The sequence below is a fragment of the Typopeltis vanoorti genome, chromosome 23 (assembly GCF_054136105.1).
Source record: "Typopeltis vanoorti isolate ZY-2024b chromosome 23, IOZ_Tvanoo_1.0, whole genome shotgun sequence".
In the NCBI taxonomy this organism is placed as follows: Eukaryota; Metazoa; Arthropoda; class Arachnida; order Uropygi; family Thelyphonidae; genus Typopeltis; species Typopeltis vanoorti.
Genome location: NC_143571.1, coordinates 60,319,690 through 60,337,403, shown reverse-complemented (window position 1 = coordinate 60,337,403; position 17,714 = coordinate 60,319,690). Strand labels below are relative to the sequence as shown.

Here is a 17,714-nt window from a genome sequence, read left to right as displayed (position 1 = left end):
TACCTCTAGGTCACTTTTCTTGAATGCTTGTTTAGCTATTCTCTCCCTACCCATTCTTTCCACATGTCCAAGCCATTTCAATCTGCCTGCTCTGATTTCATCAGCTAGAAGTGGAGATCTATAGAGTTCATATAGTTCTTGATTATGTCTTCTCTATTCATCTGTTATTGCTTACAGGTCCATAGATTTTTCTGAGGATTTTATTTTCAAAGCTCTACAACACTTTTACATCATGGTCTGTTACGCTTCAGGTTTCTGCTCCATATAGAACAATAGGTCTAATGATTGTAAATGATTGAATTTACATCATTTACTATATGTAAATGATGTAAATTCATCATTTACATATAGTAAATGATGTAGTGAATAATAAGACCTATTGGCAGCATGTATTCTAATTTTTATCCCTGTATTAATTTTATTATCTCGAGTAATCAATGTTCCAAATATCTGAAGGAGGTGGCACTTATAAATTTCAGGTTATCAATGGTAAATGGATTATTTTCTGCTTGATTGTGATTTCTGTATATATTTAAATATTCAGTTTTATCGTGGCTGATTTGTAATTCTAGTTTTCAGCAGCAATTTTGAGTTTTCTAAAATGTTGTTCTATTGTTTTCAGCATTTTCTCCAACTAGGAATATATCATCTGCATATCCTAATATTACTGTTCTGTTTGTGTTATCTTTTACAGTTTCTTAAATACATTTTTCTAATGCTAAATTAAAAAGGATGGATGAAAAAGCATCTCCTTGTTTCAAATCCTGTCTTAATATCAAAAGATTCTGATCTAATTCTATTAGCTCAGATCTAATTCTACGGAATTAGATCTCTGATCTAATTCCATAGTGCAATTGGAAGAACAATGGTACATTGCGCCCTTCGATTGGAATAGGCCTAAGTTCGATTCTCGTCGCGACGGGAGGAATCTTTATCTGGACGATTTCAATCGAAGGTGAGTTAGCCAATTTCATACGGAGGTAGCAGGGTTTTTTCTCCCGGAAACTCGGGTGTTTCATCCCGCATACAGACAAATCGGCCCTTCAGAATACACGCAATTTACAGATAAAAAATACTAGTTGTGGTGGAGTTGGGCGGTAGATGGCATTGATTCATAGTAGAGGTTCGGTGTAGTGGTTGAGACAGTTGTAGGTGTCCTCCCACGATGAGTCTTCGGACTCCTTGGAGGTGTCACGAATAATAATAATAAATAATAATAATAGCTAACACAATGCTTCGGCTGTCAGTGGTGCAAATTTTGATTAAACACATTATCTCATGAGGTATTCCTCATTCATCTAATACTCCCCAAAGACCATCTCTATAAATGCTATCATATGCTTTTCTAAAGTCTATAAAATATAGAATTCCTGCAGATTATATTTCCATTTTTTTCTAAGTGTAAAAATTTGGTCAACTGTTGATCTATTTCTTTGGAATCTTGTTTGATATTCACCTATATTTTCTTCAGCATAAGGTAAGATTCTTTTTAGTATACATTAGATAAAATTTTGTAGCCTGTTGAGAGCAGCAATATTCTGTTGTAATTTTCACATTGATTTTTGTTTCTTTTTTTATATATTAGAATGATTAGTGATTCTTTCCATTCTGCAAGTATCTAGTCTTTTCCCCCATATTAAACTTACTAGTCAATGTATATGAGTAGTTAATTCACTTTCCTATATTTATTGATTTCAGCTACTATTTCATCAACACCTGGTGCCTTGTTGTCTTTGAGCTGCTTTATACTTAACTAGTGAAGATTTAATGCACATGCAATTCTTTTACTTAACTAGTGAAGGTTTAAATATTTCTGGGTGACAAGGATGATAAGTGTTTTCTGTTTGAAAGACTCAGACAGGTTCATTATAATTTAGGAGTTTGTTAAAGTACTCTCTCCACCTGTCTGCTATTTCATCTCTAGTGGCTCGTGCTTTGTCCATTGTTATTGTTGTTTTCCTTTGTGGACTTGTTTTTTGGTTTTTAATTTCACAGAAACGTTTTTCTAGAGTTATTTACTATAAAATGTTTCTGGATTTTTTTTTCAATCTGTTCAGGTACAAATTTTCTTTTATTTTCTGTTGCCTTATTATTTTATTGGCTTCCTTGTTGCTCTCCTTGTATCTCTGAGTGACATGCATATCAGTCAGATAATTAAGCCAAATGCTTCTATCTTTTTTCTTTATTGCCAGTTCACATTCTTCACTAAACCATTTTTTATGCTGTATTTTACTTTGAATTCCAATTGAATTTTCTGCTGCTACTTTTATGCAATCCTGGGAAAAAATTCCAGATGTTTTATATTTCCAACTGCATATTTTTCCATTTCTGTTTTAATACATACTCATATTTTCTTCTCTCTTCAGTTTTAACTAATTTTTAATACTGTATCTCAGTTGATTTGCACGTGCTAAAAAATAATTAGTTTATTTTAACTTTAAGAATAGCACCAATTAGAAAATGGTCACTATCACATTCAGTCCTCTGAAGCTTGATATTCTGAATGCAACTCCTATGTCTTTTACTAATGATGATGATATAGTCTATTTCAGTGTTTCCCAACTTGTGGTCCAAGACGATGGGGGCAGGTGGTCTGCAGGCAGACTTAAATTAAATATATATTTTTTAATTATCCAAACAAAACAAATTAAAATTGAATAAGTATGTAAAAATTATTGAAATCAAATGGAGATTTAAAAATAGTGTCAGAATGTTCAAAGGTGGAAGCAATAAAACTGTATTGTTGTTCACTTCACCCCTCTTTTATTATTCGTCATTCTGCCGCTAAATTTGTAGCGGCAAATTGATGAATAATAAAAGAGGGGTGAAGTGAACAACAATATAGTTTTATTGCTTCCACCTTCCCTTGCTATTTTGTCAGATTTAAAGTGAACATGTGTTACTGCATTTCAACCAATTGCTTGTTGTTTATTGATTTTTATTATTGAAGGTTTCCCTCCTTCAACCAAGGCTCAGTATATCTTCAGAAGTGCTAAGTGATACTTGGACAAAGTGTGTCATGAGTTAACACCAGTATTTATAGATTTATATATTTTTCGGAAACGTTTTTTAATAATGGAAAAGTGGCTTAGAACTAGGACTTTGAAAAGAAGAGCAAATGAAACAGGTGATACTAACCCTAATTGTGATACACGTGTTGTAACGGCAAGTAAATCTGATACTATTAAAGTAGAAGAAACAAGCAGTTTCAAAGAAAAAATACAGAAGGAAATATAACAACTCATATTTGGAATTCGAGTTTACTTGGTGTGGAGATGAAAGTGAACAGAAACCCCAATGTGTTTTGTGTTATGAAATGTTGTCGAATGAGTGCATGAAACCTGCGAAACTCCGCAGACATTTAGAAACTAAAGATTGTGATGTGAAAAATAAGCCAATTCAAATTTTTCAGTGACGCACAGGGACATTAAATCATGGGAAAGATATAGTTTCGGGCCATGGGTTCCATTAATTGCAAAGAACTGGAAGCATCCTATCTCTTAAGTTTGTGCATAGCAAAAACAGGGAAAATTTGCTACTTCCAGCTATGAAAGATGTGGTAAAAACTATGTTTGGCAACAAGTTACTAAAAAATGTCGATTTGATTCCTCTTTCAAATGACGCTGTCGATCGCTGAATTAATGATATGGCAGGTGACGTGGAATCTCAGTTAATCGAAAGAGTTAAGAAGAGTCTTATTATGCGTTACAAATAAATGAGACTACTGATGTTACAAATGATGCGCGATTAATATGCTACATAAGATATGTGCATGATAACAATATTTATGATGATATTCTGTTTTGTAGAACTTTGGCAACCCGAACAACTGGAGAAAAAATATTTCACACTCTCAATAATACGAATTCGGTACATTTTTTCATGCATAAGGAAGCGTAAGCCTCCAAAGAATGCCACCAGAATTTAAAATTGTGCTATACAACGCTGTAAAGCTAATTAATTTTATTAAAGCTCGACTGTTAAATAACAGGTTATTTTCATTACTCTAAGATGAAATGGACAGTGAATATATACAACTTTTGCTTCATTCTGAAATTCGCTGGCTTTCCAGGGGCAAAGTACTAATAAGGTTATTTCAATTAAGGCACGAAGTTTTATTATTTGTAAATAAACGTAATTCTGATTTTGCATCACTCCTTGTTGATGGAGCATGGTTATCAACACTATCCTATCTTTCAGACATTTTTTCGAAATTAAATGAACTAAATCTCTCCCTTCAGGGAAATTCTTTACCTGTTCTTGATGCCTACGACAAAATAAACATTCGAGAAAAAACTGGTTTTATGGATTAATTATGTAAAAGACAGACAATGTGCACCTTTTCCAACATTAAAATCCTTTTTAGTGGAAAATTATATTTTTGTTGATTCCGAGTTTCTGGAAAGGGTTTGTGACCACTTCAAAAATCTGAAACGGAATTTTGAAACATATTTTCCGAATAACTTTTATAAGAAATTTCTGTGGGTTCGCGATCCATTTCACGCTTGCAGTCATGAGAACGACCTTTCGTTATCGAAAAAAGAAGTTAATTGAGCTTTCAAGTGGCAGTGGACTCAAAATGCAATTCCGTGATCTTGGTTTGGCTCAATTTTGGATTTTGCATTCAGTGAGAAGTGAATTTCCCGAATTATCTGAAGAAGCATTGAAAATAGTCACGCAGTTTTCTACAATCTATCTTTGTGAGAAAGGATTTTCATTGTTCCTTCAAATAAAAACAAAATACAGAAATAGTCTTTGTGTGTGCCGATCTTCGACTGAATTTGATCAATATTGAGCTAGATATCCAGCAACTCTGCAAGGGCTGAGAAGCTCAACCATCTCATTAAAAGTAAGTAGTAACATAATTAGATCATATTATTTATTTAATTAATAAAAATGAAAACTTTGTTCAATGATAATACACTTTTAATTGTTTACTTACAATTTAATTATGTTTCCATATGTATTCAAAACATGCTTTTAGATTTATTACGTTATAAATGGCACAGTTTTTCCAAAATGTTGGTATTTCCTACATAGGTTTTTAAAAAAAAAATTACAAAAAGTCAAAACGATGTACAGGGAAATAAATTAAAAACACTGTGTTTATTTTTGAAGTAAAACTTGAATTTCAACATTCTAAAATGTTATTTTTCTTGCTTTTCTGTTCACAAAATCGATGATATTGTCGAAGCAAACGACAAAAAAGTGCCGCCCAGGGTGGACCCACCCCAGCTACGCCTCTCTAACTTAGTGGTCCATAGAATTGTTTTAGGCATTTTACTGGTCCTTGGGCGTAGAAAGGTTGAGAAACGCTGGTCTATTTGATTGACTGTATGTCCATCAGGACATTTTCATGTTGTTTGTGTATATTCTTTCTCATAAACATAGTGCTGTTAATTAAATTTCTGGATAATACAGCCAAATTAATTAATCTTTCTCCATTACTATTTGTCTCTTCATGAAGGTTTTGATTTTCAAAAATTTTATACATTTCTTCTTTTCCAATTTCTGCATTGAAATCTCTAATAAAATGATTATATCCTGTCATGGATTTTTTTCGAGGATTAGTTCCAGTTTTTCATAGAATTATCTTTTATTTCCTTGTCTGCAGCTTTAGTAGGTGCATGTACATTAATAAAGGTTATCTTAAATCATTTTACTTGTACTCTTAGTTTGCCTATTCTTTCATTAAAAGATTCAAATTCGATCGACAATGACCACAAATTTTTCCTAATGATGAAATCAGTTCCAAATTCATGTTTATAAAAGTTGTTTCCACCATAAAGTAGCAGAAGATTCTCTTTCTTCAAATTACCTTCTCCTGTCCATTGTGTCTCTTGTATCTACTACATCCATTTTATATTTATTTAATTCATGTATGATTTCTTGAAATGCTCTAAATCTGTACAAGCTTCTCAGTTTCCAAGATATCCATTAAAGTCCGTCCAGTGAAGATTACTTCATACATGTTTTTGTGACTATCAATTTTTTATAGATGAAGTTGTTAACCCTGATCAATCCTCAATGTCGAGGACCAGAGTGACTTTCTTTGTCTGACCCCTTGCCTGCGACCTGTCTGGCTTGGGGAAGGGGGCTTCTGGTAGGATGCTACTACTGGTATACCTCAGAAGACCACTGGAATGTGCAAACCCCCCCCCCGACGATAAGGTGGAGACACCATTGGTATGTGGGAGGGGGAGATGTGTTAATTTTACAAAAAATAATTGGTAAAAATTTATTTTATTAACTGCCATATATAACTCACTTTTTCTTTGAATTAATCCATTAGGATATCATTCCGATGAAAATGTGGCAAATCTTTTTAAGGTGTGATACTTCTTTTTTATGATAATGTCCCCCCCCCCTCCATTATATTGCCCATTTTATTTCGTACTGCAGTTAAGCATATTTATAGAGAGTGATATACCAGTGTTTATTTTTTAAGCTAATAAAATTCAGTTTTGACTGAACAGAAAACTCATATATCATGGGAATTTTAGAAGTTGGTTGATTTATTTGAAACAATAAATAATCATTCTCTACAGACCAAACATGAAACTCTTCCTAGCCAAATCTTGCCTCCCTAAATGAGCAAGATGGTGATCTTATGTAAGACAACAAAATTCATCTATCACCAGGGCTTTAAAATTTTGTGCAGATTCACAAGTCAGGCAAATATCTCCAAATAATTCACTAGTCAAGTGTTAGCTTTAGTCCAGTTCAATTCTGGACATGTACATTTATAACCTTCTGTTAATAATATGGTTAATTAAACAGGCTTGCGATGGAAAAGTTGTATGAGAAATAATAATTGATTCTTATAGATTTTTAGATAATGAGTTCAGAAAAACTAGTAAAAAAATTCCATCACCTACCAATTATTAGTAGTATTTGGATTTAAATTCAGTGCATTGGTATTTATTTTCATTGTCCTTCATTTACAGCTAATTAGTAATATAAGTGCTTTTTTGAAGTGCCTTTTTATGGTTAATAAAGATATTTCCACAAAACTTCTCATTCTTAAGATAGGAGAGGGAGAGAAGAATGCAGGTAAAAGTGCAGGTGGCTATTTTGAATTTGATTCACTGAGATAACGGATGACTTTGTTGTCGTCACAGACACTTAAATTTTTTGTGTGATTCTTTAGTTGAACTTTAGCCATTGACTACTAAGGTTATCATATTTCTGAAAGTTGGCATATTTTCTAAGTTAGTGTGAAGATTTAATTTAATGTGTTTGCAGTTTTTTTTAATGTTTTTACGTAGTGTCGTGTAATAGTGTTGATGTCATTCATTAAAATTCATTTAACTGTGTTTTAAGTGGTGTTTGTAATGGCTTCAAGAGGTTGCAAAAATTCACCTAACATTTTCTGCTACATATGTGGGGAGTTAGTGGTAAAAAAACAATGAAGAAACATTACAGATTTCGTGAAAAAAGTTATGTACTATGCGTATTTTGGGATGAAACTTGGCGACTTAGATATGCCATGGGCACTGCATATAGTATGTTCCATTTGTATAGAAGAACTCAGAAGATGGTTAAAGGGGGTACAAAAATCTTTCCCGTTTCAGAATTCCCATGGTATGGCGGGAACCCTGCAACCACACCAATGACTATTACTTCTGTTCTTTGAATGTTCAAGGTTTTAATGTGAAAAATAAAAAAGACATTTCCCATCCTAATTTACCATCTGCAATACACCCAGTGGAACATGGTCCTGAAATACCCATGCCAACATCTCCACAAATTTTAAAAGAACCACTCAGCAGTGATTCAAATGAAGAAGTTAAATATTTCAATGACGAATACAAAGATAGCACTTGGGTTCGAGGTTATATGGTGAGTGGTCAGTGTAATTTAGCGCTCGTGTAAAATTGGTGATTTTTGTGTGTGTTTTTCCTTAGAAAATTGGTTTTATAGTATATTAGAACGATTTTTGTGTTTTTAGAGTATTTTGTGTGTCTTTATAACATATTTTATCGGGGCTGTCGCCACTAGAGGGATTCGTAGTGTGTAATGTTCGTGAAAGCTCCGGATAAGATAAGTATTATTTTCAGTTATCGTTGATAAATTTATTTAATATTGCGTAGTTTTGTTTGCCTTGCGTCTCTTAGTGCATCTTTTTGTGTGTTTTTGGTGTGTTATAATTTATAATTTGATAAAATACGTTGCAAGTAAGTATGGCTCCAGTACAGAGGAAAATGACAGCCAGTAATGATGGTTCGCCATCTTTATCAAAGAATGGTAGTATAAAAGAGATGATTCAGTGTACTAGCTGCGAAATGTACGGTTTGCAGAGTGCGGTCAGATGATAATAAAGGAGTGAATGTGTGTAGAAAATGTAGGGAGAATGAGAAATTGAAGAGTATTTCGGATTGTGAGTGTGATATTTTTGTCAAACTTCAGAATGAAGAAAATAGGGATATGACAAGAAATGGCGAGGTTGTACCAGAGAATTGTGAGAGTGTGAATGTAGAAAGTGTGAATGATAGTATTAATGGTTTTACTGAGAATAAAAAAGACGAGATAGACGCAATGAGTGAGATCGCATTGTCGAATGGTGCGATACAAAGGGCAAAACAGCAGCTAGAGCGTATGAGCAAAAGTCAACTGAATGAACCAGCCAATAATAAAAAGTATGACAGGAAAAATAGACGTATGAGTGTGAACATGAACAAAATGAAGGATAGAGTGCTGTATGGCGACTCGTTAGTATGAGGTGTGATAGTAGAGGATTTGACAAAATCATACCAACCTGGTGCGACCATAAAGGATGTAACTGAGTCTATTAGAGAGCAAAAGGAAAGGGTGAAAGAAATGATTGTTGTGGCAGGTACGAATGGTTTGAAAGGAAACAAAATGGAAATGATAGAAGACCTGAATGAATTGTTTAAGGTAGCAAAAGAAAAGAGTGAGAGAGTTAGAATGATTAGTCTTTTGCCATGGTATGACAGTGAAATGTTTAAAAGGAGCGCCATAATTGCGAATGACTTTATGCGTGGGTTATGTATGACGAGTGGTGTGGAATTTGCGGACGTGTGGAGTGAGTTCGATGGGCGAAAGGATCTATATAAGATGGATGGCTTGCATTTGAATGGTTACGGTGTAAGAAGACTTGAGAAAGTGTTGCTGAATGTGGTGGATGTGCAAATTCAGGGAAACTAGATTTATTAAGGGGGGGGGTAGATATACAGTCCTTAGGGAGGCAGTTGAATGTAAGAATGAATATAATATGCCCGAGCAAATAAGGACAATCAGAGTCGGATAGTTAATATAAGGCATCAAGGTAGGGTTGGGGCTAATGGGGGTCTTAAATTCATGTACACTAATGCTAGGAGTATTAGGAACAAGAAGGAAGAGTTTTTGGCCATGGTTGGCACTTCCAGACCACAGGTTATTGGTATTAGTGAAACATGGCTGACTGTAGATGATATAGCTAGTGGGATTGAATGTGATGGGTATAGTGTGTTCAAGAATGACAGGGAGAATAATATGGGGGGAGGAGTATTGTTGATGATAGCTGATGAGCTGCAGACAAGGAGAATAGAAGTTGAATTGCAGGATAGCGAAAAGAGCACATTTGAGGCCATTTGGTGTGAGATTGTGGCTAGCAGAACTAAATATACAATTGGGTGCTGCTATAGACTAGGTGATGGAAAAGATGGTGGTGAGTATGCACAAGCAAATAGAAGAAATAAGTGGAAGGAGGGTGATTATTCTGGGAGATTTCAACTATGGTCGCATTGATTGGAGTGAGGAGATGACACACGGGAGGAAGGAATTGGATTTTATTGGATTTTATGCGGTTATTAAGGGATAACTATCTGCGACAGCATGTAATGGAAAATACTAGGGGTCAGAGAGTGCTTGACCTAGTAATTACATCTGAGGATTTGGCTGTAACAAATATGACCACATTGCCACCAATCGGTGAGAGTGATCATAGGGTCTTGACTTGGGAGGTGGCTAAAGGTGTAGAATTTTCAATTAAGACAGGGTACATGTGGAATTATTGGGCTGGAAAGTATGACAAGCTTAGGAGTTTGATTGGTTCAGTGCCATGGCATGTACAACTGCAAGGACTAGAAGTCGATAGTACATGGGAGGTAGTTAAGAAGTGTTTTCATGAAGCAAAGGCTGACTGTATACCTAGAGTCCGAATAATAAATCAAGTAGGGGTTAAATGGATGAATAACACCATTAAGCTTGAACTGCAAAAAAAGAAACAACTATGGAGGGAGTTTAAGGAGAAAGGTGACCGGCAGGCACATGAACGGTATAAAGTGCAGGTCAGAAGGGTAACGAGGGTGGTAAGAAAAGCAAAAAAGGATTACGAAAGAACATTGGCCATGCAGGCTAAAGAGAATCCTAAACAGTTTTTTAGATATGTAGCAAGTAAAAGGAAAAATGTACATGGCAGAATGATTTTAAAGAATGCCGATGGTAGGAAGGTAACTGAATCAGTTGATATAGTTGTGTTACTGAGTGAGCACTTTGCAAGAATATATCATCGGTGGTGACATTGCAGAAACGAATGTACCAGTAGATTATACGGGAATTGTGGTGAATGAAGTAGTGGTGAGTAGTCTATTGCATAACCTCAATGTCAATACATCTGTGGGATTGGATGGTATACCAGCTCGTGTTGTACGAGAAGCAGCTAAAGAATTGTCAGTACCCTTGACCATTTTGTTTAATTTGAGTCTCGGGTCTGGGTTAGTCCTGAGGGGGAAGAAAGAGGGGAAAATAGTTCCACTGCATAAAGGTGGTTCCAAGACTGCTGTTGTAAATTACCGATTGATTACCATATCAGGAATCATTGTCACGGTCTTAGAGAAATTAGTCAAGAAAAGAATACAGGATTGGATAGATGAAAATGGGATATTGTATGGGGGACAACATGGTTTTGTGAAGGGTATATCATGCCTCAGGAACTTGCTCACGTTTTATAACACAGTGACGGCTGAACTGGATAGGGGTAATGTGTTTACAGTAATACTACTGGACCTTGCCAATGCTTTTGATAGGATACCACATAGAACCCTAATTAGTAAACTGGAGCAGATGGGGATAGATATAGGGTTGGTGAGATGGATAGGAGGGTGGTTGAAGAAGAGATACCAGAGAGTGGTTTATTCAGGAGTGGAGTCTAAAAGACGGCTTGTGACTAGTGGAGTGCGGCAGGGCTCTGTTCTTGGACCACTGCTTTTCAATTTGTTCATCAATAATATAGGAAAGGATTTGAGAGGAAGTGTTCACTTGTTTGCTGATGATGCAAAGTTGGGTAGAGCAATTATGAGTGCACAGGATGTCAAAATTTTACAGGATGATTTGGATAGTTTGGAGGACTGGGCTAGGAAAAATGGATGTCAATTTAATGTGCCAAAGTGTAAGGTTATGCACTTTGGGGTGAAAAGAATAGCAGCAGTATATTGCATTGGTGGAACCGTACTCCAGGAGATTGATGAGGCCAGGGATTTGGGAGTGTTGGTGGATAGGGAATTGAAGTTTAGGGGGCACATTGCAAAAGTGACTAAAACAGCTCACCAAATCACTTGGCTTCTGAAAAATACTTTAACATGCAGAGACAAACAAGTTGTTGTTTCTCTGTATCGAGCCTTGATAAGACCCCATCTGGACTACTGTGCCTAGTTATGGGCACCAGGGTTTCTTCGTGATGGGGAGTAAGTGGAAAGGATCCAGAGACGAGTGACCAAGATGATAGCAGGTCTGTGGAATGAACCTTATGAGAATAGGTTGAAGATTTGTGGGTTGCAGAAATTGGTCGATAAGCGAAGGGGGGGTGATATGATTGAGACATTCAAATTCCTGAAGGGTTTCTATAAGATTGATCCAGAAGATATTTTTGAAAATATGACTGGTGGTGGTGGGAGGACTAGGGGCCATGAATGGAAGCTGGGCAAGAGCGTGGTTGACAAGGGTGTTAGAGCTAGGTTTTTTACTTGGAGAGTAGTGAATGAGTTCAAGGCAAGGTATGATAGATACTGTGTGAATGTCGAATAGTTGTTCTTGACATGATGTTAGGGCCTCCCTCGATGAGTCTGTCAACTCCTTGGAGTTGCCCAGAACAATAATAATAATAATAGTGGACCACCTAAACTTTTTTTCACAGACTGATTTAAACGACTTGGTCAGAGATTTGGGTCTTTCTAAGGAATCTACAGAACTGCTGGGATCGAGACTAAATGAAAAGAATTTGTTAGCCCCTGCCACTTCTTTCTCATGGTTTAGATATAGAGAAAGAGATTTTCTTCCTTACTTTTCAGAGGAAGGTGATTTAGTTTACTGTAGTGCTATTCTCGGATTGATAAGCAAAGTCAACGAAAATACGAAGTCATTGATTTGAGGTTGTTTATAGATTCCTCAAAAAGAAGCCTCAAAGCTGTGCTTCTCCATAATTACAATAAGTGTGCTTCAGTACCAGTAGCACATTCCATGCATTTGAAAGAATAATATGAAAATTTAGCCTTCATTCTCAGCAAACTTAAGTACAATGATCATGGATGGACAGTTTTCAGTGATCGTAAAGTCATATCTATGATTTTGGGACAACAAAGAGGATACACCAAATACACGTGCTTTTTGCGAGTGAGACAGCCGAGATCAAGAGCAACATTGGATCAAGAAGGAATGGCCAGAAAGAGTCACATTAAAACCTGGAAGTAAAAATGTGTTACATGAAACTCTGGTTGCTCGGGAAAAAATCCATTTATCCCCCCTTCACATAAAGCTGGGATTGATGAAGCAATTTGTCAAGACTTTGTCGAAAGAAGGAGTGTGTTTTAAATACATCTGTGCATAATTTCTGGGATTACAGCAAAATTGAAAAAAGGTCTTTTGATCAGTGCAGACATCAGGAAACTTATGAAGGATAAACTGTTTGAAGAAAAAATAGCAACGGTTGAAAAAGAAGTGTGGAAAGCTTTGAAAGAGGTGGTGACCCAAATTTTTAGGAAATTACAAGGACCCCAACTATAAAATGATTGGGATGCTCCATGAGCTTAAAAGTGCACTTTCTCAACTCTCATTTAGAATACTTTCCTGAGAATCTGGGAACTGTCAGCGAACAGTGATTCCACCAAGACATCAAGGAAATGGAAAGAAGGTATCAGAGCAGGTGGAATGTCAACATGATGGCAGACTATTGCTGGATGTTGCACAGAGATGACCCGGGAAAAGAATTTCACAGAAAAAGTTCAAAAAGAAGCTTTGAAGGAAAAAGAAAAAGACACAACAACGAAATATAAAGTATGTACCAAAGATTAATCTTTAATTACTTTAATTAAAATTTTTTTTCCAATACTTGCATTCCAAAAATGTTTACGGAAAATTTTAAATACTGTTATTTTACTTAATATAATGCGTTTTGAAGCTATTTTACTGTAATATTGACATCCATTTTGTAAAAAATCCTTACGTGATATACAGAAAAATGGAAGAGATATTTGAAATCAGTGGTCAAAAGTAAATCAGAAACAGTTAATAGTTTCCAGACAACTTTTCATGACTTAAATTTTGCAGGCCTGTGATGTAGTTAACAGGGTAATAAATATTACCCTGTTAACTACATCAACATTGAAGCAAATATGTTAACTACGTATATATTAGTGTATTTATCAGTCTATGAGACATGAAGGAAAAGACATCTATTTTATCAGTGATATCTGATTATTTATTATTAATTATTTATTAATGACATATTCATTTTCACACACCTTTTCATTTCATGTCAATTCTTATGTGCCATTATAAACATATGTTCAGGTGAAAAAGACTGAAAATTATCATAAAGACCTCAATAAAGTAAACTGTATATCTACACATATTTGCTATGTTAGTGGATTTTTCTGATCAACATCAAAACAATAATAGAAGAAGAAGGCCTGATGTGGTGTGGCAGTAACTGGGAAAATAACTGAAAAAAATTTTGGCTCCATTTTTAGAATCAATATTAAAAAATTATATCTTTAAGAAAATAAAAAACAAAAACCAAGCACTTCTTTCTCAACTTTTAATATCCACTATTAAGAGTCCAAATTCCACATTTTCTACCATTTGCTGTTTAGGCTATTGTGTTATGATTACTTAGTTACTTTGCAGTACTAAGTAATCATAACATGTAATCATAACATTACTTGAGAAATAATATACTGAGTGTGTTCCTAATCTGAAATTAAAAGCATTGCTATCAATCATAGTAATGATAATGTAATCAACAAGGATTCTTGTTTTTTTTTTTTATGCATTCACTATGCACATTTTAATGAACATATGCTGTGACAATCTGTAATTATGCCATAATCCCACCAAAGATGCCTGCTCGTACGTTCAGAACTATGGGCACAAATAAATAATTTTCTAATTTTTTTTTTGAATTTGCCCAAACTACTATTTGAAACTGCCTCCCATTTAAGAAATTTATCTTTATATTAAGTGTTGAATACTACAGTTATTTCCCCTTTTCCCTGATTCCCAGGTGCCTGAAAAAATCTCATACGTGTTTTGATCTTTATTATCTCAGTACTGTCAATTATTTTAACTTTTTTTTTTAAGATAGCAGCTTTCTGATTGGACACAAGCTATGCATGATAGTGGAGGGTTCCTCATTTTCTAACTATGCACCTAATGCTGGGATACTATAAGGCTCTGTTCTCTTATACACCATCCTCCTCCTTTATATAAATGACCTACTCCTCTTGACTGCCAACCAAATACATAGCTTTACTGATGATATCACAACACACTCCTCCTCTTTGACAAACCTTGCACTGTACAAATCACCACAAAAACCTTAATTCCCATTAAACTCTGATCTCCAAACCATTCTTTAATGGGATTTGGATAATGTTGAGTTTCATTGCAAGCAAAATACAGTTTTTTTTTTTTTTTTTTTTTTGGCAATAAGACAGAAGAATATCTCTAGACAAGTTGAGATGCTTCTTCTTAGGATTACTCTATAATCAAATGATCATGGCATAAGCAAATTACATCCATTGATTCCTTGACATTCAAAAAAGAGTGAAAGAGAAATCAAGATTTCTCTTACACTCAAGGCATTACTTTACCTCTAAACAGTTATTAATCATATACAAATCTACTCAACTAATGAATACTGTTCTCATATCTAGGTGGTGCCCCTAAGAGCATCCTAAAAATACTTCACATAATACAGAAGAGAGCAGTTAGGCTGATTAGTGACTGATCTCCCACCAATTCACTCTCAAGGGTGCATTCAGTTTCAGTTGCTTGCATCTGCTTCAAACACTTTCACAGTCAATGTTCAATTGAACTGGCATCAATATATCTTCCACCCTCTGTTAAATCCATCAAAACACTCCTTTGCAGTTCAACTCCAAACTCACAGAATAAATTTCTCTATCCTTCTCCTCCTCATTCATCACTTCTGTATCCCTTTGGAAACACATAAGATATGAGTTTCCAAAGGAATACAATCTAAATGTGAAAAACTTCCTTCCTGCTCATCCACAATTCTCTTAAGATAGTTCCAGTAATTGATTATTCACTGTTTGCCTCAAGTTCCTAATGAAACAATAGGGATCTTGAATATATTGCTGTATATTACTTCCAGTTGGCATGATACCTGATCATGTGTACTATCACAATGTACATGATTTTAGCTAATATAGAATAGAATTAGTCAGCTATAATCCAAACTAGCAAACCCATCTGCAATTTTTTTTTTTTTTTTTTTTTTTTTTTTTGAGGCTTGAACAATGGGTTAAAAGTTAGTCAGTTCCATGCGTTCTTTATAAGTTAACTAAATAAATATGTCAAGGTTGTACTGGCCTTCACATTTACTTACATATCAATAAATACAAGGATGCAAAGCATCCTTTGAAACTTTTATAATATTTGGTTATTGTTAGAATAACATGGATACGAAGCATAAATTATTTGATATTTAATGCATATGGTGGCCATTTTGGGTAGTTAAACAACTTAACGATCAAAATAAATACTGTCATTTATTTTTCTTTCTTTCCATTTCAGCAGAATGTAGCATATGCATAACTAGTAAACAACATGTAAAATAAATAAATATTGATTAGGGTGCTGAATATCATAAATGCAAAATTTCTCAGTGTACAAGATAATATATTTACTACCTGATAAACATTAGGATATTTTACTAAGTTAAGATTAAGTATTATATTATTCTCTTCATCTAAAGGAAGCTCTATCTACATGATATATCAATAATAACTAATATCTACCTATTTCCTCTGGCTTTAGAACATTAACCAAATAATTCAACTCTTCATTTTCAGGAAGCGCTCTAACTGTAAGAATATAATTATAGAAGCCATCTTGTTCAAGTAGATAATAACAGTCATAATACAAAAAAACCTAGACGAGAAAAAAAAAATTCAATATATTTTCAAATATATAACATTACAGTATTAGTGAAAATGAATAATACAACTCTGTTTTATTGCAGTACAAATATAATAGATTAAGACAGCAAAAATTGTGTCAAATGATAGCATAACTGTTCAAATTTTGGTAACACCTGACATTGTCAGTGTGTGTGTGCACACATGCAATGTATTACCATGCACAAGGCTGTTAGCTAACTTGTTCTTAATTGAACTTAAGACATTAGGATAGGTGGCAAACTAATCAGGAATATAAGATATGCTGATGATACAATATTCCTTCGTAATGGAAAGGAAGAACTAGGATGAATCCTTGACAAAGTTAATCAGATTCAGATCAGAGAGAACAGAGAACTTCAGCACAATCCTAGCAAGACAAAGATTATAGTTCTCAAAGGAAATGTAGACAGGGAAGCTCCTGAGAAACAAGAGTACCTTAATGGAGAAAGAATTGAGGAAGTCAGCAAGTTTGAATACCTAGGATCCATTATTGTTAAGAATTGCTGTTCAGAAGACATCAGAAAAATAGGAATGGCTAAAATAACAGTCAGACTTGTCTAAAATCTGGAAGGATGGATCTATCTCCACAAGAACAAGTTGAGGATTTCAGAGGTACCTGTTTTTCCAACAGTGACTTATGGATGTGAGACTTGAAGCTAAAGAAGTCTGATAGGTAAAGGATAGTCACTTTTGAGATGTGGTGTTACTTACTTGAGGCCTTCTGTAACACCACTGAATACTGAAAGGCAGTCAAATGGATGGATGCTAGAAAGGATCAGCAGAATTTTATGGCTCTTTAAAGATACTGACAGAAGACAGCTGAAATACTTTGGACATAATGAAAGGATGGAAGGAGGACTTCTCAAAACAGTAATAGAAGGTAAAGTTCCTGGAAAAAGAAGAGGGGTAGATCCTCAATGAGATGGATGGATGACGTGTCTGGAGTTACTAAGCTTCAGAAAGTTTAAGATTAGTAACTTAAAGAGTGAGGAATGGTGTGGCACATCATCGAGGAACAGAGAGAGAGATGATGTCCAATGAATAGATGATGGAGATCAAAAACAGAATGAAAGCATCATCTCATTCTATACTTCACCTTGGGCATGGCACAAGAATTTGTCTTGTACTTCGTGTTTGTGATTTGTATATATACAAAATTGTATAGTATAATATGAAATGATTTAAAAAAAAAATATATATATATATATATATTAGGATAACCAAGTTATTTTATAAACTTGGTTATTTTAACTCCTAATCCCAAGTATGCAAACAATTAAGTTTGCACCTGAA

At 34.7% G+C, this 17,714-nt stretch overlaps 1 protein-coding gene across 3 annotated transcripts in view; it reads right to left on the bottom strand.

Annotated features, from left to right (window-relative positions):
* Window positions 1-17,714, bottom strand: part of LOC150093895 (uncharacterized) — a 159,995-nt gene that overhangs the window by 56,915 nt on the left and 85,366 nt on the right. For all 3 annotated transcript variants that reach the window (XM_090413015.1, XM_090413013.1, XM_090413014.1), the window contains one exon: window positions 16,260-16,392. In XM_090413015.1, coding sequence (XP_090269141.1) covers window positions 16,260-16,392 — 133 coding nt within the window. The remainder of the gene's footprint in view (window positions 1-16,259; window positions 16,393-17,714) is intronic.